The 22721-nt window shown below is 43.7% G+C and overlaps 3 protein-coding genes across 4 annotated transcripts in view; all 3 read left to right on the top strand.

The window, feature by feature from the left end:
- The window catches only part of LOC311224167 (zinc finger protein 462-like), a 32428-nt gene extending 22792 nt beyond the window's left edge, over positions 1-9636 (top strand). Inside the window, exons 9-11 of the mRNA XM_084309038.1 lie at positions 3832-4055; positions 5796-7176; positions 9239-9636. Of these exons, the coding sequence (XP_084165164.1) occupies positions 3832-4055; positions 5796-7176; positions 9239-9381 (1748 nt within the window). The 3' untranslated portion in view covers positions 9382-9636. The remainder of the gene's footprint in view (positions 1-3831; positions 4056-5795; positions 7177-9238) is intronic.
- A 482-nt stretch (positions 9637-10118) lies between these two features.
- LOC311246630 (major facilitator superfamily domain-containing protein 10-like) lies at positions 10119-21703 on the top strand. Its single transcript, XM_084336778.1, has 13 exons — positions 10119-10232; positions 10858-11049; positions 11632-11728; positions 11936-12039; positions 12485-12643; positions 13285-13473; positions 13707-13806; positions 13918-14029; positions 16136-16244; positions 16361-16451; positions 17663-17710; positions 19226-19315; positions 21043-21703. Exons 2-13 carry the CDS (start codon positions 10897-10899, stop codon positions 21144-21146), a joined length of 1356 nt encoding a protein of 451 aa, XP_084192904.1. The 5' UTR covers positions 10119-10232; positions 10858-10896; the 3' UTR covers positions 21147-21703.
- A 175-nt stretch (positions 21704-21878) lies between these two features.
- The window catches only part of LOC311224000 (selenocysteine insertion sequence-binding protein 2-like), a 48363-nt gene continuing 47520 nt past the window's right edge, over positions 21879-22721 (top strand). For both annotated transcript variants that reach the window (XM_084308793.1, XM_084308792.1), the window contains exons 1-2: positions 21879-22055; positions 22453-22598. In XM_084308793.1, the coding sequence (XP_084164919.1) occupies positions 22047-22055; positions 22453-22598 (155 nt within the window). In that variant the 5' untranslated portion in view covers positions 21879-22046. The remainder of the gene's footprint in view (positions 22056-22452; positions 22599-22721) is intronic.

Below are 22721 nucleotides of genomic sequence, written 5' to 3'. Positions count from 1 at the left end.
ACCCGACCACCTTGCTTCCACATGGAGAGAGTGGGAGACAGAACTCAGCTCGCTCCCAGGTGTCAACATACGCCGCAGCTACTTCCCACCCACAGTGAGGCCGGAGACATGTCGGATGGACCTGCACGTCTTCAGCGACGCCTCCGAAGTAGCCTACGGTTCGGTGGCCTACTTGCGGGCCCGAGAGGAGGGAGGAGAAATACATACTGCCTTCATCCTGGCTCGCTCAAGAATAGCCCCCCGCAAGCAACAATCTATCCCGCGTCTAGAGCTCTGCGCAGCCCTAGTAGGAGCGCAACTCGCCACGTTAATCCAACGTGAACTCACCATCCCGGTGCAAAGAACAATCCTGTGGTCAGACTCCATGACCGTACTCGCATGGATCCAGTCCGATTCGTGTAGATACAAGGTCTTCGTGGGAGTCAGAATCACAGAGATCCAAGATTTAACAGAAGCAGCATGCTGGAGGTATGTGGACACAAAGCAGAACCCAGCCGACGTCATCACACGGGGAATGTCCCTGGATGACCTCACACGTCACAATCTCTATAGTGACGGTCCCGAGTTCCTCAAGCTCCCGGAAGAAGAGTGGCCTACACCCACCCCACGGGAGGCGAGTGAAGAGGAGGCAGAGAAGAAGAAATCTATGTTCTGTGGGTTGACACACACACTAGTCCCCACAGATCCCAACATAGACGACTGCCCCACCCTTGAGAGTGCGCAGTTAAAGACATTCCTGTGGCACCACCCTGAGGTTCCGTCCACTACTGACATTAATGCAGCTAACTACGAAGAAGCAGAACTCCTTCTGCTACAGCGAGCCCAAAGAGACTCGTTCCCCGACGAGCTAGACTGTCTGCAGGGATCAAAGCCAGTCCCGTCAGACAGCAGACTGCTCCACTTGGCCCCTGAGAGCGACGCCCATAATCTCATCAGAGTGGGTGGTCGTCTGAGGAGGGCCCCAGACTTAACGGATGACGTCAAGTTCCCGATAGTCTTAAACAGCCGACACAAGGTCACAGAGCTCATCATAAAGAAATACGACGAGGACGTGCACCACGCCGGGGCAGAGAGAGTCTTCGCTGAGATCAGACGTCGCTATTGGATACTGCAAGGAAGAGAAGCGGTACGACGCTTCCAGCGAACCTGTCTAGACTGTCGCAAGTGGCGAGCACAGCCCAGTATACCCCGGATGGCTGACCTACCCCCCTGTCGCCTCCGACTCGGCGACAAGCCCTTTCACTCCACCGGTATGGACTGTTTCGGCCCGCTGTATGTGAAGAAAGGAAGAGGGACGGAGAAGCGGTGGGGTATTGTATTCAAATGCATGACCACCCGAGCGATACACATAGAACTCCTTCCAACCATGAGTACGGACTCATTCCTTATGGCCTTCCGGAGATTCACATTGCGGAAAGGAAAACCGTCTATATTATTGTCTGATCACGGGACAAACTTCAAAGGCGGAGAAAGAGAGCTGAGAGAGAGCTTCCAAGCTATGGGCCCAGAACTTAAGACCCACCTCGCTCCCTCTCAGATTGATTTCCAGTTTAACCCCCCGAATGCACCTCACTTCGGGGGAACTTGGGAACGAGAAGTACGTTCAATAAAGACAGCCCTGTACGCCGTGCTTGGGGCCCAGACCGTGGCGTTAGAAGTCCTCACGGAGATCGAGGGAGTATTGAACTCAAAGCCCCTCGGTTACGTCTCAAGTGATGTAGCAGATGTCGACCCAGTCACCCCCAACACTCTCTTGATGGGGCGGCTGGACCCCGCGCTCCCACAGACAGTGTACAGACCTGAAGAAGCGAACGGCCGAAGAATGTGGAGGTACAGTCAAGTATTGGCTGACAAGTTTTGGAACAGTTTCCTCCTCCACTATCTACCGTCTCTACAGACCCGCCAGAAATGGGTAAAAGAAAGAGACAATTTGACGGAGGGCACAGTCGTCATGATTATCGACCAGTCACTACCCCGAGCTATGTGGCTGGCCGGCCGGCCGCGTAAGCAAAGTGATCACTGGTGCCGACGGAAAGGTCAGAGCGGCAGAAGTGCTCGTCCAGGGGCGGACATACACCCGACCCGTGGCGAGGCTGATAGAGTTGCCAAGGCTCCCCGACTCTCTTGATGACGACCATGACCCCCTGACTTTGTGAATTGCCCTACTCCTCACAACGGACATTGAGTAGTGGACAGTGCGGTTAATCTGTCTCTGCTTATCTAATTAGGTGCAGACTAATTAGGAGGCGGCTGTTACAAAGGGTCAGATTAAACCGAATATATATATTTATTACTTGAGATATATTGTATAGTATTTGTATATCGTCTGATATCCCTTGTATATTCTTTGTACATATACACGGAATATCCCTTTACCTAGTACAGGCCAGACCATAATATTCGTTCTCCTATTGGACAGCGACCCCCTAGGCGCCACGGCCATACCCCCCAATGTCTAGTTCAAAGTCACCGCTAAGACATGTCTGTACATGCCCTGTTTTGCGCAGTAATATGAGACAGAAATAAGGCTGGTACTAGATTATTCACCTTACGTATAAATACGTTGCAGGTGAATACAGCAGTTAGTTAACCAATAAGTTGAAGCCTCACACCACGATACAACGTGCTGTGAAGGGGGCCCGTTTTGCCCCGAAATAGAGCCTTGAGACCGCGTGCGAATTGATAGCTGAAGTGTCAGAGTTTAACGCTGTATCGTCGAGTTCGACCTATTCTATTATTAAGTAATAGTCTATTATGTATAGTGTATCGTGCGGCTACCGTTCTACAGTGACCAGCATTACCAACGTTTCATCGTACCGAGCTAGTGTGCTTATCCAGGCTGGGCGGCCTAACCTTGTGCCGTCATCCGAGGAGCCCTAGACGAGAACCGTGTGGATATGTACACTGGATAACCTACACCGACGACTACAGAGCCCTTTTCGGCTGGATTATATTGCTTTGGTCCTGTGGCTGTTGGAGCAGAGAATCGTCTACCCCCACTACCGTGTGGGATTTACCCTGTGAGGAGCACCGTCGAGCCCGCCTCTAGGACTCTGAGGCTGGCTAGCTTTCACCCATGCGGCACTGCACACCGGAGAATAGCTGTTGCTTTGTCTACGGATCAAGGGATTATTGCACTGTCTCCTGTACCTCGAGTCTCCTTATTCCTCGTTGATCCAGACTTTTGCTACCGACAAATCCTCTCCCCTGCTGGATTACAACCGGAGGGAACCCCCCTAGTATCTCCAGCTGACCTACTAGTGTACCATATATAATTCTTATGCTACAGGTGGTATTAATTATCCCCTTTGTAATATGCTCATGGACTTACGCTCTTGACCTATTCATGCACATTCTTCGCCTTACAAGCGCAACTCTCAATCTTAATAAATGTAAGATAATCTTGGTGCTCTTCTAATAAATATTATAAACAGTACTTTCTTGTTAAGCCGTGTTATTGTGTGGGTGTTCATCTCATATACATGTGTACTGTATGGCCAGTAGTAATGTACATAACTCAGTAGTGGTTTAATGATACCATACTTATTCAATACAGTCAGGGAATTGTACCCCTCAGTTACACATTGGTTGCCATTTTGTCACAGGAAAGATTTGCCTCTAGGATGGAACCCAGGTAGGTAATTTCATCTTTCCTTGTGACAATATTGTCACTTACTGTAACAGAGAAGCCGTTGGCCTTGCTGAGTTTGTTATTTGATCCAAAGAGAATGTGGGAAGAAGGGAAGAAGCCAGATGTCCTTCCACCACAACCTCTCACTCATTCCACCACCCCACGCCGTTGTCTGATGCCAGGTTTCCTCATCATTTCAGAGGAACGCATGGCGCCGATAGAGGTGCGGCGCCCGAAGCTGTCACGCTACCTCCAGGGCATCGTCTTCCGCTGCCACAAGTGCACTTTCACGAGCGCCAGCGACGAGAACCTGCGTTCGCACTTACTGAAGCACGACGACGTCAAACCATACAAGTGCCGGCTGTGCTACTTCGACTGCACTCAGCTGAGCGAGTTGGAGGCACATCTGTGTGATAAGCATCAGGTGAGTGCGTCTCTTGATATCCTCGCGGTATTAGGCTAAAATCGGATATCGCTATTGGAGAATTGCCCGGATACTAAAATCCGATTCTTATCGTGGCAGAAATCAAAGATATATAGATAGATACTTGGGGGATAAATAAAGTATCTCATAGCTCACACAATAGACAAATACAGATTATAAAAAAGACAGACAATGACAGTTTCTCAGTCGTTCACCAACTATGTCCGCATCATGAATTAAAAAGTAAGCACATGATAAAATTAAAGTACATCAGATCTACCAATAATAATTAAAATGTGATAAATAAAACGGGTGTATAAAATATATATATATACACCTGTTTTATTCATCACGTTTTTATTATTATTGTTGGTAGATCTGATGTACTTTAAAGCATGTTGCAATGCTGCATTTTCTACACAAGCAGGTTAGATCTCTCTAATGGAGAACAATTAATTATATCCCAATATTATTTGTCCATTGACCACAAACTGATCGTCCCAAGTCTATACTGTTCAGTAAAAGCAATGGATGGGATCGGTACTCAGTATCGACCGATACTTACAGGGATCTGTATCGGCAGTGAGAAAGTGGTATCAGTCCATTCCCTAAAAAGTGGTATCCTCCCAACACATCACCAGAAGAATGTCTTTAGTTTCCAAATCACACTGAGATTTACACAGGTTTAGGTGGAGCTGTATAAGTGGTGCCTTGTTCTCCTCACTTGTTTGTCCTCATTTACAATGGTATTGAGATATAAAGAAAAAGTGGACATTTGCCGTCGGTGGCCATTTAGGATTTTAGTGTTGTGAGAATAACTTCACAGGCCTCTTTGCTATTGTAAGACAAACATATTTGTCAAGGTTGGTGCAAATCGGATAGTCTGTTCACAAGTAACACGTCACCTCCTCTTTGCCATGCATTTTTCTGAAATTTGATTGGACCTGGCAGTCACATGTTTTGGTATCTAAATGACAACACGTCATAGGTCCTTATGGCATGCTGTTGTGCACAAGGAGATGACTATGACTACTGGATCAGGATATTTTAAGTTTAGCCTGATGGTGGCACTAGAGCCAAAATCAACAGGATTCTTCCTCTAGGGGTCACTAATGTGGACCACAAATTTGAAAAGATTTGAATGAAGGCTCTTCAAGTTACTGCGTTCACACACAGTGCTATGCTCTACCCATGGAGCTTCTGTATGCTGTACAGCAGTGGTTCTCAACCTGGGACTGACAGAAAAGATATACAAATATATTATCATGTTTTATAATCAATGGTAAGGATGCTTTTGTTTCTTGTCAAATAATGCATATTTGAAGTCTAAGAACCTTCTCCAATCATTGATCAAATTAATTGGCCTGAAAGGGGGAAATAAAGATGAGTATTTTATGTCAAAGTTCACCATTCTATATCTGCTTGACCATGTAGGGGCTCGCCAATGGAACCACCCTCTGTTCCCAAACCAAAAGTAAAACCACTGCTGTACCAAGACCACATAGCGAGTAGAGTAGAAATAGAAAGCTTTATTGTCATTGCACAATACAGTACAACGAGATTGGTTTGTGCAGCACCTAAAATAACGATACCTACATACCCACTCTACCACACAACACATCCATGATGTACCTATAGGCACACTACCATACGTACATTTGTTGTACCCATACTCACGGACCCATACTCGCATGTAGTCAACATAGTTTGATTTCCCTTTTTCTCTCCCCACCCCTTTAGGTCATGAGGAATCATGAGTTAGTTGGACAAATCAACCTCGACCAGCTGGACACCAGGGGTGGTAAGGTGGCTGAGGAAGATGAAGAAATCAAATCAAACATCAAACATGAGATGCCCGAGCACGAAGAAGAGATCACAAAGTACGGCACGGGGTACGGTGTCTCTCATGACAACCAAGATGGTCAGGAAGACAACATGGTAGACGGGGAAAATGAGGAGGACATTGTAACGCAGGACAATGTCTCTCGTGAGGAGGACATTGTAGTGCAGAACGTTGTCTCGCATGAGAACCAAGGACAACGACAATCCGACCTTGGGGAAAACATTGCAGAGCAGAGTGATGAACCGTATTGGAAACAAGAGCAGGAGGACACACTAGAGAACATCCGAGCAGGAGACCAGGTAAAGGAGACTACTGCTGTACCGGTGCAGGACAACAAGAGCACCACTGAGCAACGGAACAATGTTGCAGATCAGAAGCTAGAGCGTGATACACAAGTGGAGAACTCTGAAGAGCAGCTGGAGGATGAGATGGAGAGCACAGAAAGACAAGAGGGCCGGGATGGGAATGGAGAAGATATCAATTGCAAGGAGGACCAATCGGATCATGAAGATGAACCGCTTCAGAGTGAGCGGAACGAGACGGCTGAGAATCGAGGCCAGCAGAACCCAGAAGACGGGAAGGAGAACATGGTAGAACGAAGTGGTGCTTCTCAACGATGGCAGGAGGCGGACGAGACGAGCTCGGCGGATCACGATGCGGCGGCCAGAGCGGCACGGTTCAGTCGGCCATATCGGAGACAAGCCCAGGATACTGCAGTCGGCATTGTGGTGGAGCGGGATGCTGAGGCCGGGATGGAAGACTCCAAACAGCCGGACAAAGACGAGGACATTCCCTTACCCCACAACCTGCAAGATGGACACGGACCCATGGAGATGGAAGTGATGCAGCAACACACGGAGAAGTACAACCAGGGGTTATCAAAGAACACTGGCACCCAAGACTGTTCCACTGCAAAGAGACCAGGGCTAACCGATAAACACAGTGGTGGACACTGTGAAGAGCAAGATGAAAAGAGCTCTGCTGTTTCATTCACACGCCGTGAGGAGGACCTAGTGCGTGGAGAGAACAACGGCGAACTCGTGGACCATTACAGGGCGATGCCAGTACTTCAGATTGAATATGGCAGGGGGAAGATGCACAGCAGTAGTAGGGGCAGAAACATGCCAGGGAAAGTGGACGATTCTCCCGAAGTCAAAGAGGAAGAGCAGGAAAGGGTCGATGAGAAGATCCATGAAGAAAATATCAACCACAATGAGACTCATAAACACAAGGGGGAGGAGATTATGAGGACGACTGACAGTCTGTCAGCACCCGAAGGTAAAAACAACGCATTAGTAATTTCAGTTTTACTGTGGCCCCTTTGAGTGTGTGTGTGGGGGGGGGGGGGGCATATATATGTACAGTCGGTCCATAAATATTTGGACATCAACACAATTTTCAAAATGTAGGCTCTGTACACCACCACAATGGGTTTGAAATGAAACAATCAAAAGTGCAGACTTTCAGTTTTTATTTGGGGGTATTTACATCCAAATCAGGTGAACAGTGTAGGAATTGCAACAATTTCTATATGTGACTCCTCCCTTTTAAGGGAGCAAAAGTAATTGGACAATTGGTTGCTCAGGCCAGGTGTGTGTTATTCCCTCATTATTTAATTTACAAGGAGCGGATAAAAGGTCTCTAGTTAATTTCAAGTGTGGTATTTGCATTTGGAATCTTATTGCTGTCAACTCTCAATAGAGGTCCAAAGAGCTGTCACTATCAGTGAAGCAAGCCATCATTAGGCTGAAAAAATCGATCAAAAACATTAGGTGTGGCCAAATCAACTATTTGGTACATTCTTAAAAAGAACGAATGCACTGGTGAGCTCAGCAACACCAAAAGAGCTGGAAGATCATGGAAAACAACTGTGGTGGATGACAGAAGAATTATTTCCCTGGTGAAGAAAAACCCCTTCACAACAGTTGGCCAGATCAAGAACACTCCAGAAGGTAGGTAGGCGTATCTGCGTCAAAGTCAACATTCAAGAGAAGACTTCACCAGAGTGAATACAGAGAGTTCACCACAAGATGTAAACCATCGGTGAACCTCAAAAAACAGGAAGATCAGATTAGAGTTTGCCAAAAGAAACATCTAAAAAGGTTAATTTTATTTATTTATTATTTAAATAAGTCTGTACAGCCTATGGACAGATGAGACAAAGGTCAACTTGTACCAGAATGATGGGAAGAGAAGAGTATGGAGAAGGAAAGGAACTGCTCATGATCCAAAGCATACCACCCCACCAGTGAAGCATGGTGGTGGTAGTGTTATGACGTGGGCATGTATGGCTGCCAATGGAACTGGTTCATTTGTATTTATTGATGATCTGACTGCTGACAAAAGTAGCAGGATTAATTATGAAGTGTTTCGGGCAATAGTATCTGCTCATATGCCAAATGCTTCAGAACTCATTGGACGGTGCTTCACTGTGCAGATAGACAATGACAACCAACGTTTTTTTTAAGTGGAATGTTATGCAATGGCCAAATCAATCACCTGACCTGAATCCAATTGAGCATGCATTTCACTTGCTAAAGACAAAACTGAAGGGAAAATGCCCAAGTAGGAACTGAAGACGGTTGCAGTAGAGGCCTGGCAGAGCATCACCACGGATGAAACTCAGTGTCTATGGGTTCCAGACCTCAGGCTGTCATTGACTGCAAAGGATTTGCAACCAAATATTAAAAGTGACTATTTGATTTATGATTGGTAGTTTGTCCAATTACTTTTGGTCCCTTTTGTGCATGTAACTAATTCCTACACTGTCACTTGATTTGGATGTAAATACCCTCACATTAAAGCTGAAAGTCTGTGCTTAGCACATCTTGATTGTTTCATTTCAAGTTCATTGTGGTGGTGTACAGAGTCAAAGTTGTGTCAATGTCGAAATATTTATGGACTTGACTATTTGCTTTTACAAACAAAATGACTAGTTACGGATTACGAGATGACAGTGGGAAAGAGGTGGATTGGAAAATGGAAATGGATCTTGAGTCCCTAATGTCTTGCGGTATTGAGCTAGGCTTGAAATGAGATGGTGAAATCGGTAGCTCATTCAAACTAAACGCATGAGGAAAACGGTGTGACATGCAGGAAGTTGTTACTGCCTTAGCCCTTTCACTACCACACTACAGACGGTTAACCTTTCACTACCACACTACAAATGGTTAACCGTCTGTAGTATGGTAGTGAAAGGGGTAACCTTCTGTAGTGTGGCAGTGAAATGGTTAACATTCTGTATTGTCACAGTGAAAGGGTTAACCCTTTGGTAGTGTGGCAGTGAAAGGGTTAGGCAACCTGCACTGCACCCAAATCTAACCGCTTCCTTGTCCTACAGATGCCTTGGCTGTCATGGAGGAGGTGCCCATTGTCCTCAGCCCGCTGACCAGCAGTGACAAGTTGTTTGCCTGCAAGTTCTGTGGACGAAGCTTCGTCAATCGTACCGACCTGGAGCGTCATGTTATGAGACATGGAATGTAAACTTGATAATTGTTATTGTCTTTTTTTGATTGAATTGATTGATTGAATATTTTATTGACACAACATTTTGAAACGACAATGTCGAGCGCCGGTCAAATGGATGGGACACAATAAAGCCATTGGCTTGTTTCCATTGTGGTCCATTTTACATAGAACATAACAATAACTGTCATCGAGTTATTTGTTCAACTTGGATGAGGCTTCTGCTGTGTATAACTGTTTGTAGGTGGTATTAGTTTTACATGTTTTATTATATCTGAAATCCTTTGTAATAAAGTTTTATATCAAACACTTGTTCAATTTGTGAGACGTATTTAGTGTTACATTAAAACATTGTATTCGGGTATTGTTTGTAGATCAGTGATGCAGCATTGCTATATAAAAAAAAAATTAACCACGGGAATACGTTTGTCAGAGCAGGAAGGGAAAACATATGCATACCTTAAACAGTTTATAATAAACACACGGGAGGAGGATTCTCTTCTGTGTGCATACGTCACATACTTGTCATCTAATGAAACGGGACACCGCTTCCTGGTCCAAATCATTGACTGGCGAGAGGAGTAGGGTATATGCAGAGCCGCAAGCCCAACGTCTGGGCGGTGCTTCGGGGCTTGTACAGTCAAACCGAGTACAAGCCCCGAAGACCCGCCTCAAACCGAGTACAAGCCCCGAAGTCCCGCCTCAAACCGAGTACAGGCCCCGAAGCCCCGCCCAGACGTTGGGCTTGCGGCTCTGCAGATATCCCCTATTGGGCGAGAGCGCTGTTTGAATCGGATGTGAGTTTATAGTTCTATGCTCCGCAACCTCAGCGGTAGCTATACGCACATTTACAGATATTTGGCATTGCTGTAAGTAGACCATTTATTTCCTCTTAATATGTGCTTTTATAGTTGGGCTGGAATTGAGCCAAAACTTTAGTGATTGTCTATATTGAGCAATAGCTCTGAAGGTAGACTCAATCATAATCATGTACATATATCTGGACTAGGATAGCCAATGACAATGTAGACTCAGAGTATTTCAATGCAATAAGGATGTATCAGTGTTTCTTGAATCTCTTTTCAATAGCGACACGATTGGAGATCGGCATATTCGCTTGTAAGTGGGAGAGGCAGACTCAAACTTTGAGCATTACAGGATTGATATGTCCCCTGCTTCCTTGAGCAGCGTTGTTGCTTTTTTTTTTTTTTTTTTTTGAAAGGCTGTAGTTTTAAGAACAAGTAACGTTGCCTGTCATGTAAACAATTCATGTCACTGGCTCACATCATTTTATATGTAAGTAATGATTTTCTAGTTTTGAAATAGCCTTAATTCGACCACTTCCTGCAGGATTTTCATCATTATATTCGATATTCCTATGTCAATCATTGTGTAACAATACTGTATTGAGGAGCCATGCAATGTGATGGAATAATATTAAATGGGCACAATTTATTTGTGTATGTTTGCTCTTACTTTGTTACATTCTTATAGGAAACAAAATAAGCTAAACCCAGTATTTAGGTTGGAGGAATGTCAAGTGAGAAGGCATCTCAAGAGGATGCGGGTCCTTCCTCTTCAAGAGTCATCAACATTGTGTTCGTCAGCCTGCTGCTGGATCTGCTGGGCTTTACCCTGATTCTACCTCTGCTGCCCTCCATCCTGGACCACTATGGACAGACCGGGGTTAGTCTTCATTCAGGACATTACTTTAACTATTACAGCATATAATATGCATTAAAGGTCCAATCTAAACAAATGGGTGGCCCCAAAGATAAAACCAACGAAAATTAATAAATAAATAAAAGATAGCAATGGAAACATATTTTCATTCTGATTTGCAGACAACATATACATATGAGGTTTAAACTGCTTTATTTGGGGGGTTATTTATGTTGGTATCTGGTGTAAGAAAGTTCCAGATAGTTCAGTTTGATTTGTAGATGAAAAAGAAGCTATGTGAATAATGTGGTTTAAAAAAAATTGTGCATTGTTTAAACCAGGTCCATCGTGTGAAAGGATGAGATTATTTTGGTTGAATTTAATTGAACTTGAATGCAGTTGAAGCACAGTTTCTTTTTGACAAGGGATGCATTGTTTGTATGGACAGACCTTTCCAACAAAATACTGAAACTGAACGACCAACCCAGTGCATGCTGCAGTGCTGACTCATGCTGAAATTACTCTTCTTCACTAATCTGATCTTCATATTTTTGCCTAATGTGATTTTGTCCCTTTGAAGTTCTCTGTGTGATTCTTATTGGACAGGACGTTGTATATCAGTCCCTGCAAAGCATTGTGGACTGGTTCAGGGAAGCTGTTGGTGTCCCCATGGAAACAAAGTACAACAATGTCCTCTTTGGGGGTAATGCAAACTCACAGATCTAATTTAACCATCTGTAGTGTGGTAGTGAAAGGGTTAACCTTCTGTAGTGTGGTTGTGAAAGGGTCAACCCTTTGTCGTGTGACAGTGAAATTACAACAGATTACATAATCTTAATAATGCAAAGAATTTGGAAAACCATGCCAAGCCTTCAGTTTGATTTCGATACTCCCTTGATCTATTTTTCAGGTCTGATTGGATCGCTCTTTTCTCTGCTACAGTTCCTGGCATCCCCTTTAACAGGGGCTGCATCAGATCAACATGGCAGAAGGCCACTACTCATCCTCACTACAGTAAGTACAGCACTACAGACACTTCATTATATGACGTTGTTCGCTACACCAATGCCTTGGGGCTTCTTAGAGCATGAATCACTTCCTTCAAACACATTGGAATGCGTGACAACTTTGTATAATGCATCATTATTGGGAATACATTAAGAGTTGTACCCTTCCTGCTGACTTGTCGTACAGAACTTGTAAGTCGCTTTGGATAAAAGTGTCAGCTAAATGATAAAATGTAAATTTAAACTAAGTATGATGCTATTGTACGAATATTAAATTAATGATTGTGAGCTGCAATTTAAATGGATTTTTATTCACTATCGATTTGAACACTTTCTATTGCCATACAAACAGAAACTAGGACTTTTCATAATCCGCTTGTGTAACAGAACCGCTCACCCCAGTCTAAAGTGCTCTGACTCGCTTGGTTCTGACTGAGCACTTTGTCTTTCAGCTGGGCCTGATGTCCTCCTATGCGATCTGGGCTGCTTCCCGGAGCTTCAGCATGTTCCTTTTGTCCAGAGTAATAGGGGGCATTTGTAAGGGAAACGTCAGCCTGTGTACCGCCATTGTGGCCGATTTACCCTGCCCCAAAGCACGGAACCGAGGGATGGTAGGCACACATTATTCTGTCTTCTGTGCACCTAATATGAATTGTGAATCAGAAACATTAATGGGGCACTTCATCAAAGAACAATGTTGATTTATTTTGCACATAATCCCACACACAATCCAAAAACTCTAAACAGTTTTGCACAGTTTGACAGTTTATTAGTTTGAATATGGCCACCAGTGATGTTATTGGGGACATTGAATCCTTGTGTTGTGTTAATTACAGCTCCATGAAATTATGTAGATGAGAAATTTCATTTCATAATTTCATTGAGCTGTTATTATTAAAACACAAGGATTGAGTGCCCCCAATGACAACGCATTTACTCTCAATAACTGTCAAACTAAATGAATCTGTGCACAACGGTTTAGAGCTTTTGGACGTGTGTGAGATTATTATTGTTTTTTTGGTGAAGTGCCCCTTTAATTCACCAAATACAACGAATGTAGGAACTGGTGACAACGGTGCAAATGCATATTATCAACACCTCAACAGTCACACAATGACAATAGGACCTCACATGTATTAACAGATGGTTGTCATGCAGTGAAAGGAAAACATTAAAAGTACAATGTGATTATAAAGTCCTTAATCAAATATCTTCTAATGTTGTTTATTTCTAATAATCTTGTTGTGGCCAGGCTATGATCGGCATTGCCTTCTCCTTGGGGTTCACCATGGGGCCGCTGATGGGGGCCTACTTTGCCATCCACTCGAGTAAAGGGGAGGTGTTCTATCGAACTCCAGCCCTGCTAGCCATGGCCTTCAGTGTTGCCGACTTGCTCTTCATCTGGCTCATGCTGCCAGAGACCATAACCAAGGACAACAAGGTTAGCTGTGGTCACACTATGTACTGCTACCTTCCCACTTTTGAGCTTTTATAAAGGAACACACACACACACACGAATGAGAAAGATTGGGGAAAATTGTAAAAAGTATGGAATTTTTAAGTGGGACATTTCTAGGAGGGTATTACATTTCTGTGTAGTATGCTGTGCATCATCTATAAGACAAGTACAGGACATCTAATGTCAGTGAGATTATGGCCTCTGCTCCTCTTTAGGCTTCCGCTGGCATCCAGGATTCAGGGGATCTGCTGAACCCATTAGCTCTGTTCCACTTCTCCGCCGTAACCAGGACGGAAGAGCCGCCCACGAAAGAGAGTGAGTTGGCACAGATTTTGATCTGCAAAAGCGGTTAAACAACTCGGTTGTTATCATCCATTTGGGAATAGGTGTAAAGTCAGGAACTTTGGCCTTTCTATGACTTAACAGGAATGCAGAAGCTTAAAGTGCTGGGCCTGGTCTACTTCACCTACCTCTTCTTGTTCTCCGGCCTGGAGTTCACACTGAGCTTTCTCACTCACCAACGCTTCCAGTTCACAAGGTACAGTATGGTCCTCAGAGATGTGGCTACTTCATAAGCTATAAGTAATAAAGTATAACGTGGTTTGCTCTTATCATTTTCAGTCGCACTGACCCCCAAACACATTTGGGTTTTTTCATACTGTTAGAAAGAAGAGAATAACTGCTTTCTAGCAATTCATTTATTATATATCTTCCCCTAGCCAGCTGTGTTCCATTGAATATATGAAGATAAATTGCCTTCAAAGTTACATAGGAAAAAGGCCACTGTAACGTTTATGGCTGCTTTTTTATATAACGCTTTTATCCAAAGCGCTTTACAAATTGTTACTCACATTTTACCCATTCACTCACACATTCACACACCGACGGTGGAGGCAACCATGCAAGGTGCCAACCTGCTTATCGGGAGCAATTAGTGGTTAAGTGTCTTGCTCAAGGACACATCGACTCGACACGCTGCCCAGGAGGAGTGGGAATCGAACCGGGAACCTCCGGATTGCCAGACGACTGCTCTACCTCCCGAGCCACTGTCGCCCCTTGTTTAACCAACGTTTAACCAACTAAACTCCTCAAAAGAGGTTTGCAAACGTTATTTCAGTTGATTATTCCTCCCCTTTAATAATACCAATTGGTATTGTAGTTTATATCGTTGGAAAGCCTGATTAGTCACCTTTATGCATTCCTGGAATGAGCAACACAGCTAACTGTGTGTGTAGCGGCCCAAAAGAATGTGCCAAAATCCCCTGCAATATTCTTCTGTTGGTATTCACTCTCGTTTTGAGTTGCTTGGTGGATTGGATGATTGCACTCCCACAGTAATAAGGAAAAACAACACATATTGGCAATTTTTACACTTTATTAATTTTATACTGTCCGGGACGCGTGACCTCAGTAATAATAATAATAACTTTATTTGTATAGCACCTTTCATACAGGGACATAAAATCCGTGTAAAACAAGCAGCAAGAGCAAAGCATAAAGTGGGATAAAATAATGCAGATATATTAATCAAAATCATATCGTAACTTCACATTCCAATAGGCTTCTTGAATTTCTGTAATCCGTTACAAAACATGATAAAGGTCATAGTATGCACCCAGCGGATAGTGGGGCGTAGAAATAAAAGTTAAAATAAAATCACAGTTTTTAACATTAGGATTTAACATCCCAACAGGCCACTTTGTTTATGGTTTGATTCAGTTTTAGTAGAATAGAATAGACATGAAATAAGCACAAAGTGCAGGCATATAAAATCACATTTTTTTACAGTGCAATAAAATAGTTCTGGATTACTGTTTAACAGTTCAAAGTCGTCTTTACCTTGTTTGGTATCCACTTTGACCCTTCGAACCTCCCACTCAGGGCAAACCTCAGTAGCGTGTGGAAGATCCATACGCAGTCACAACAGCTTGGCACCTCCTCCTCATGCTGGTCATCAGCCTAGTCACACACTGCTGTGGGATGGCATCCCATTCCTCAACCAGGATTTGCCGCAAGTCAGCCAACATGGTTGCATTGGTCACTCTGGCATGTACTTATTACTGTGGGAGAGTGCAATCATCCAATCCACCAAGCAACTCAAAACGAGAGTGAATACCAACAGAAGAATATACCGCTACACACACGGTTAGCTGTGTTGCTCATTCCACGAATGCATGCTCTTTAAAAGTTGTACCTCATTGTAAAGGTAACTAATCAGGCTTTCCAACAATATACAATTGGTATTATTAAAAGGGAGGAATAATCGACCGAAATAACTTTTCCAAACTTTATTTGAGTTTATATTTAGCGTTATATTCTGAACTCGTCAGATTATGAAAGCCCAGACAATGCTTTATTAAAATATAACAAAAACCCAGGACAGAATATACATAATTTATTGACCAAAAATATCACTTCAGAAGAACTCAGTTGCTAGGGAAACGGCATGGGCTGTTTCTTTCCTGTCGGTGACTATATTAACAAACATTGCAACAGGAAATAAACGTGGGGCCCATTTAAAATGTTTACCGGTATGTTGTCGGTTAGAAAAGGTCAAACAATACAGCTAAAATCGATGCAACGTGTCACATAATATACACTATTGTATTGTAGATTTTACAGCATGACTTTCCTTTCCCGACAGTATGCAGCAGGGGAAAATGTTCTTCTTTATTGGTATCAGCATGGCTCTCATCCAGGGGGGATATGCCCGCAGAATCAAACCTGGACATCACATCAGGACCGTCCGTATGGTAGGTAATAATACCACATGATGAATGGCTGTACAATGACACCTTTTTGATCATGACACATGATATATACCGTAGCATGAATGCTTTCTGTATTGAATGTTATTTCTTGCTTTCAGGCGATCATGGCACTGATTCCAGCGTTTATTCTCATTGGGCTGGCGTGGAATTTGAAAATGCTTTACATGGGCCTGTTGTTATACTCCTTTGGTGAGTGTTTTCCACTCAAAGTCTATCTGAACAGTACATGTTGGTACAGTTGGTACATGAACCCTCCACAGGTCAGAGGTCACATGACCATTATATCATCACAGTGATCCTGTTACTGGCAGCAGGCTGGTTAGGCAGTCCGCCTGGTTATCAGAGGTTGTTTGTTCGATCCCTGGTGCAGACAGTGCCAATACTGACGAGGCCCCTGAGCAATGGCAACTAACCTACTACTCCTGAGCAAGGGCACCTATTCCGCCACAGATTCCGTTGTTTTTTTTGTTTGTTTGTTTGTTAATTTCAACCACTTCATCCAATTGGACAGAACTTGCCTCCTTTTTTATTTTTATTTTTTTATCTCTTATCTTATTTGTTTTTTCTTGTTGTTACTATACACAGATCTTTTATGTATTTTATTATATTTTTTTCAATTTTATTTCTTATTTTTTCCATCCTTTCCTTGTACAGTGTCCTTGAGTCTGAGAAAGGCGCTTCTCTCTTAAAATCCAATCTATTATTATTATTACCTAACCTACTACTCCTGAGCAAGGGCACCTAACCTACTCCTGAGCAAGGGCACCTAACCTACTACTCCTGAGCAAGGGCAACTAACCTACTACTCCTGAGCAAGGGCACCTAACCTACTACTCCTGAGCAAGGGCACCTAACCTACTACTCCTGAGCAAGGGCACCTAACCTACTACTCCTGAGCAAGGGCACCTAACCATAATATATGTACCAACCTGCTCTAATGACAGGCCATTGAAAAGTAGTTAACATGAGCTAAAATACCGTCATACAACACAGCGGGCAGTTGCTTGCGATTATGTCATTGTGGTTGTGTCTGTCCTTGTCGAAATGAAACCCTTAAATAATGACCGTACCCAACCAAATGCCGTGCAAACAGTTACACAAGGTATACAAAGTACAGCTACAGAACGGCATGAACATCATAACATCAACATGCAAAATAGTCCCTTACCTCCTGATCAGATACAGCTGTGCCAGGTCTTCTACTACCTGTACCCTCCCCCATGCTGCTATGATGCCTGAATTTCCCCAAGGGGATCAATAAAGATCTTATTCATAGTCAAAATCTTAGTTAGCTTGGACTGGCCTTCACCAGTGTCCCTGCTGGCTAGTTTCACTGTTGTAAATTGTAAATTGTGAAACATGTATTCAGTGCTGAAATGTTATTTTCTTTCTCATTATAGCTGCAGCAATTGTAGTTCCATGTCTGTCAACATTGGTTTCTGATCATGGTAAGCCTCCCATAAATTACCATTAAACACAAGAGAAATGTACTAACTGTAACTGAGGGGTACAATTCCCTGACTGTATTGATAAGTATGGTATTATTAAACCACTACCTCTTGTACTTTAACTTCTGGCCATCCAGTACATGATATAGATATGATGAACACTTTCCCACCTGATGAAACGAAGTCCACACAAATGTACAAATCGAATATTTTATATAGCAAAGGGTATATACAACGTTCACTTGATGACACTTATGATTTGAAATGCACTTGTATGGCAAATGAGTATTCGTAGGTAAATCAACATTGAATGTCCAATCTCTGGTTACGCAGGGAGTAAGTATACAACCCGGTTCTTTAGGGAACTATAGCGATGGTACTTAAATGATTATAGCTGGATACACTAAGGGGGGGGGGGGGGGTCCCGCTGGTTGTAAGACAGTAGGAGGGGGGGGTTAGAAGAGCCGCTGGCGGTATCCCATCTGGCCGACGATTTCTTGGGAGAATTCAAAGTCTTGAACACGGTGCCCACAGAACCTCGGTCCGCAGATGAATACAGCTGGACCCTCTGGTGGACGGTAGCTGCCGGTCCACAACGGAGAGACGTGAGGCGACCTCACTGGTGTAGAGCGCCGTCTCACCTTGACTCCTCTCCGGGGGGTAGTTCCAACACTCAGCAGTGTTGGCCGTTATCCATGGAATAATCAAAGCACCCAAAGCATAATCCAAGCCGTGGAAGGCTCGCCGTCGTCCGGGTCAAGTAATCCAATGTACAGGTCTCCTCGTCCTGGCCCGGAGCTCCTCGGATGCAAGCACCACTAGTGGTCTGCCCAGCCTGGTTAAGACTCCAGATAACGTCAGGAACGATGGGGGTGCTGCTCACTTTATAACTCTAACCGAACGATGCACCATACATAATAGACTATTATTAGCTTAATAGAAATACGTCCAACTCGACGGTATAGTGCCAAACTATGACAATTCAACTATTAATCCACACGATATCTCAATGCCTATTCTGAGGCCAAGTAGGCCTTACTGCACCACACGTGCGTCGTGGGTGAGGCTTCGCGTCTGTTACTCGGTTGGAGGGTAAAGAACTAATGGACTAAAAGAAAGTTCTACTTTACTTGCGCCATATATATATGCGCTGTGAACAAATAGTACCATTCGTATTTCGCCAGACGTATTCCTACGCGGAACCGGGCTTGCCACGACATGTTGGGCGGCACGATTGAACTTGAACCTAGGGGTATGGCTGCTGGCGCCAGGTTCTCGTCCAATGGTAGAATGAAACTATTATGGGCTGTTTAGTAGACGAAAGGGATATTCAGTGCATATTGTACAAGGAATATACAGGGGATATCAAACGATATACAAATACTATTAAATATATATCCATAAATAAATATATATATTCGGTTTAATCTGATCCTTCACAACACTAACCATCCATGTATATCAGTGTATGTACGTTATAACTAATTGTTCTCCATTTAACTCCTATCTCTTAAGGCTCGGTCTATCAGAAAGGCACTGTCATGGGAATCTTGCGTAGCCTAGGGGCCTTGGCCAGAGCGTCTGGACCCATCGTAGCATCCTCAGGTAGGTTATCATGTACAGTAGTTCATCCTCAGGTAGGTTATCCTCATGTACAGTAGGTTGTCCTCAGGTAGGTTGTCTTCAGGTAGGTTATCCTCATGTACAGTAGTTCGTCCTCAGGTAGGTTGTCTTCAGGTAGGTTGTCTTCAGGTAGGTTGTCTTCAGGTAGGTCATCCGGTAGGTTGTCTTCAGGTAGGTCATCCTCAGGTAGGTTGTCTTCAGGTAGGTCATCCTCAGGTAGGTTGTCTTCAGGTAGGTCATCCTCAGGTAGGTTGTCTTCAGGTAGGTCATCCTCAGGTAGGTTGTCTTCAGTTAGGTCATCCTCAGGTAGGTTGTCTTCAGGTAGGTCATCCTCAGGTAGGTTGTCCTCAGGTAGGTTGTCTTCAGGTAGGTCATCCTCAGGTAGGTTGTCTTTAGGTAGGTCATCTTCAATCGGCCCAATTATTTTGTGGTTGATTAACACCTGCCTCAGCTCTGGATGTGTCCCTGCTGCCGTCAAGGATGCTGTGGTGCAACCATTGATCAAAAATAAAAATGTCTACCCCTCTGTTCTTTCCAACTTCAGGCCCATCTCCCAACTACCTTTTCTGTCCAAAGTCCTTGAGAGAGTAGTCTATATCCAGTTACAATCTTTCCTTGCTATAAATACCATCAATGAGAAATTCCAGTCTGGTTTCAAAACATCTCACAGCACTGAAACGGCACTCCTGAGAGTCCAAAATGATTTGCTCCTGGCCGCTGACTCAGGTAGTCCTGCGATCCTGGTGCTCCTAGACCTCACAGCCGCCTTCGATACGATGGATCACAGGATCCTACTGTCATGGCTAGAGCAGTATGTGGGCATCTCAGGTGGAGCATTAAGTTGGTTTCAGTCCTACCTAACCAACCGCAGTTTCTCTGTGCAGCTAGGAGACTTCCTCTCTTCTATGGCCCCTCTTACCTGTGGGGTTTCTCAGAACCCTAGCGAAGACCAAGGCCTATCTCTCCCAGAGCAACCTGGAGAGATTGATCCACGCCTTATCACAACTCGGCTGGATTACTGCAATGCTCTTTATGCTGGCATTGATCAGGCATCACTCCGCCGCCTATAGCTCGTCCAAAATGCGGATGCCCGACTCCTCACCAGCACAAAAAAGCGTGAGCACATCACCCCAGTTCTGGCCTCACTCCACTGGCTCCCGGTCCGTCACCGCATTGATTTTAAACTACTTTTAACTGTTTTTAAATCCCTAAATGGCCTGACCCCACAGTACCTGACTGAGCTCTCCACACCCCATCCAGAGCCCTAAGGTCAGCCGACCAACTGCTGCTAAATGTGCCCAGGTCTAGGCTCAAAACCAGAGGGGACAGAGCCTTTTCCATAACCGCCCCTAAACTGTGGAATAGCCTCCCCTTTCACATCAGGTCAGCCCTAATTCTAACTCTTGAGGTTTTCAGGTCCCAGCTAAAGACTCATCTATTCTCCCTGGCCTTTGACCAGTCCAGAGCTGAGCCTGCCTCCTAGGTCGTTACTTTTAGTCCTTTTATGCCTTATTTTTTTATCTGCTGCACTTTTCTTTATTTTCTTTCTATCTGAACCCCTGCACTTATTTGTATTTGCACTATTATATTTAGTATATGTATTGTATATGTATTTTTTTGCTCTATGCTTTCTTTAATCATATTTTTTGATATCTTTTCTCTATCATCTTTCCTTGTTTTCATGATTTCCTATTGTGTTTCCTTCATAGTTTACTGGATAGCTGGAGCAGAGACCTGTTTCCTCCTCACTTCAGCCTCATTCGTCGTTCCCCTGGCTTTACTGAGCACCGCCAGGAGGCTCAAGGAAGAATGAGCAGCAAACAAAGACCAACTCAAGAGTTGTCCCATAAAAGATGCTGATTGCAGAGACATTCTAGTTTTGTACTGCTTCGTTAAACGTAGTAATGTTTACTTTTGCTTGGAAAGCAAGCACTGAAATGGTACTTTGTCAGAAACAAACAATGGGGAGGTGTATCATTTTATACAGGTGTCGCTGTGTGTAAGACTGTTGATTATGTGCTTTCTGAAATTGATTGAGGGACTGGTGGAGGTGAAATTATTTCAGCAGCGACAAATGCGTGCACATAGTTTACATGCTTTTTTTCCTGCACATGTAATGTTAGACCACTGCACATTAGGACTGTCAGGTCATGGTCAAAGGTTATGCTATTTCTGCTATTTTTTTTATGCTTGTGTGGCATATATCATTTTATACTACAGTATTTTATATTATATCAAGGTGCATTTTGTTTATACAGTCTATTTTATCTAAAGGTACAGTTTATAAGAAAGGCGGGTATGAATGGGGGAAAAAACGTATTCAATATTATTTATAACATTTTATTAAACAAGCTTTTCATTTGTATAACCCCCTGTTTGCCAGTCTTGTTTTGTGTTGAGCACTTACACGCCACACGATGGCGCTGTCAAAATGTCTCCCCTGTGCAAGTCGAACACAACGTAAACATCACCAGCTGTTCTGGTGACGTCGTCTGCTAGCAAGAGTGGGCTAGCTAGGCTATCTTCATGTGTTTATCAAAAGCCCCTGAGCTGTACACATGGAGCGAGATTAGCTAACACAAAAGTATTGGCGAAACGCTACGTTACACGAAAAGTTGCACAGCCGTTTAGTAGTAGTTTTATGATGCACGCTAGCACGAGTAAAGACGTAATGATGAGCATTTGACAACGCTAATCAAACACATAAATCAAGATGGACAAGGTAGGAATGGTTGTTTTTGTAAAGTTAGCATAGCCAAATAGCTTAACATTAGCAAAGCTGGCTCGCTTTAGATTTAGACTACTTGATTAGCTAACGGTGTATAACGTTAGCAATGCTCAAGTTAGTCAAAGCTAACTAGTTAACCCTGAGCTAGTTAGTAATTCATAATAAAGGGTTGACAGGTCAACCAGTTATATCTTCAAGCTACGACTTGCTGTCTGCGTATGAGCACGCCTGTGATTGCATCAAAGTTCAAATAGTCGTTAAACGAAATGACAAACAAACCAACGTGGAAAAAATGATTTTGTTAACTTGTTGCTTAAGTTAACTTCATCAGTAAAATTGTATTGGTGAATTGCATAAGTTAAAACGACGCTAACAACATGTCCTCTTTCAGGAGAGTAAACTGTCACCTGCTGTCCAGCCCTTCATCCCAAAATTCCAGAGACGAGGGGGAATGGAGTCTAGGGATCTCCCTTCTGCCCCATCATCACCTCCCATGAGACTGCCAAACCCCCATGTCTCTGAGCAAAATACACAAGGGTATATATATCTTGAATGTCAAAGTATTCAACTTGTACCTGCTTTTGGGATTTTAGTTCACAGCAGTTTATGTACTACACACACATGACATGCTCAGTTTGTAGCCATGGTGCATGTATAGTA

Source organism: Notolepis coatsorum (genome assembly GCF_963971535.1).
Source record: "Notolepis coatsorum genome assembly, chromosome: 2".
Lineage (NCBI taxonomy): Eukaryota > Metazoa > Chordata > Actinopteri > Aulopiformes > Paralepididae > Notolepis > Notolepis coatsorum.
The sequence above is the reverse complement of the archived record's forward strand: the minus strand, read 5'-3'. Positions and strand labels throughout refer to the sequence as shown.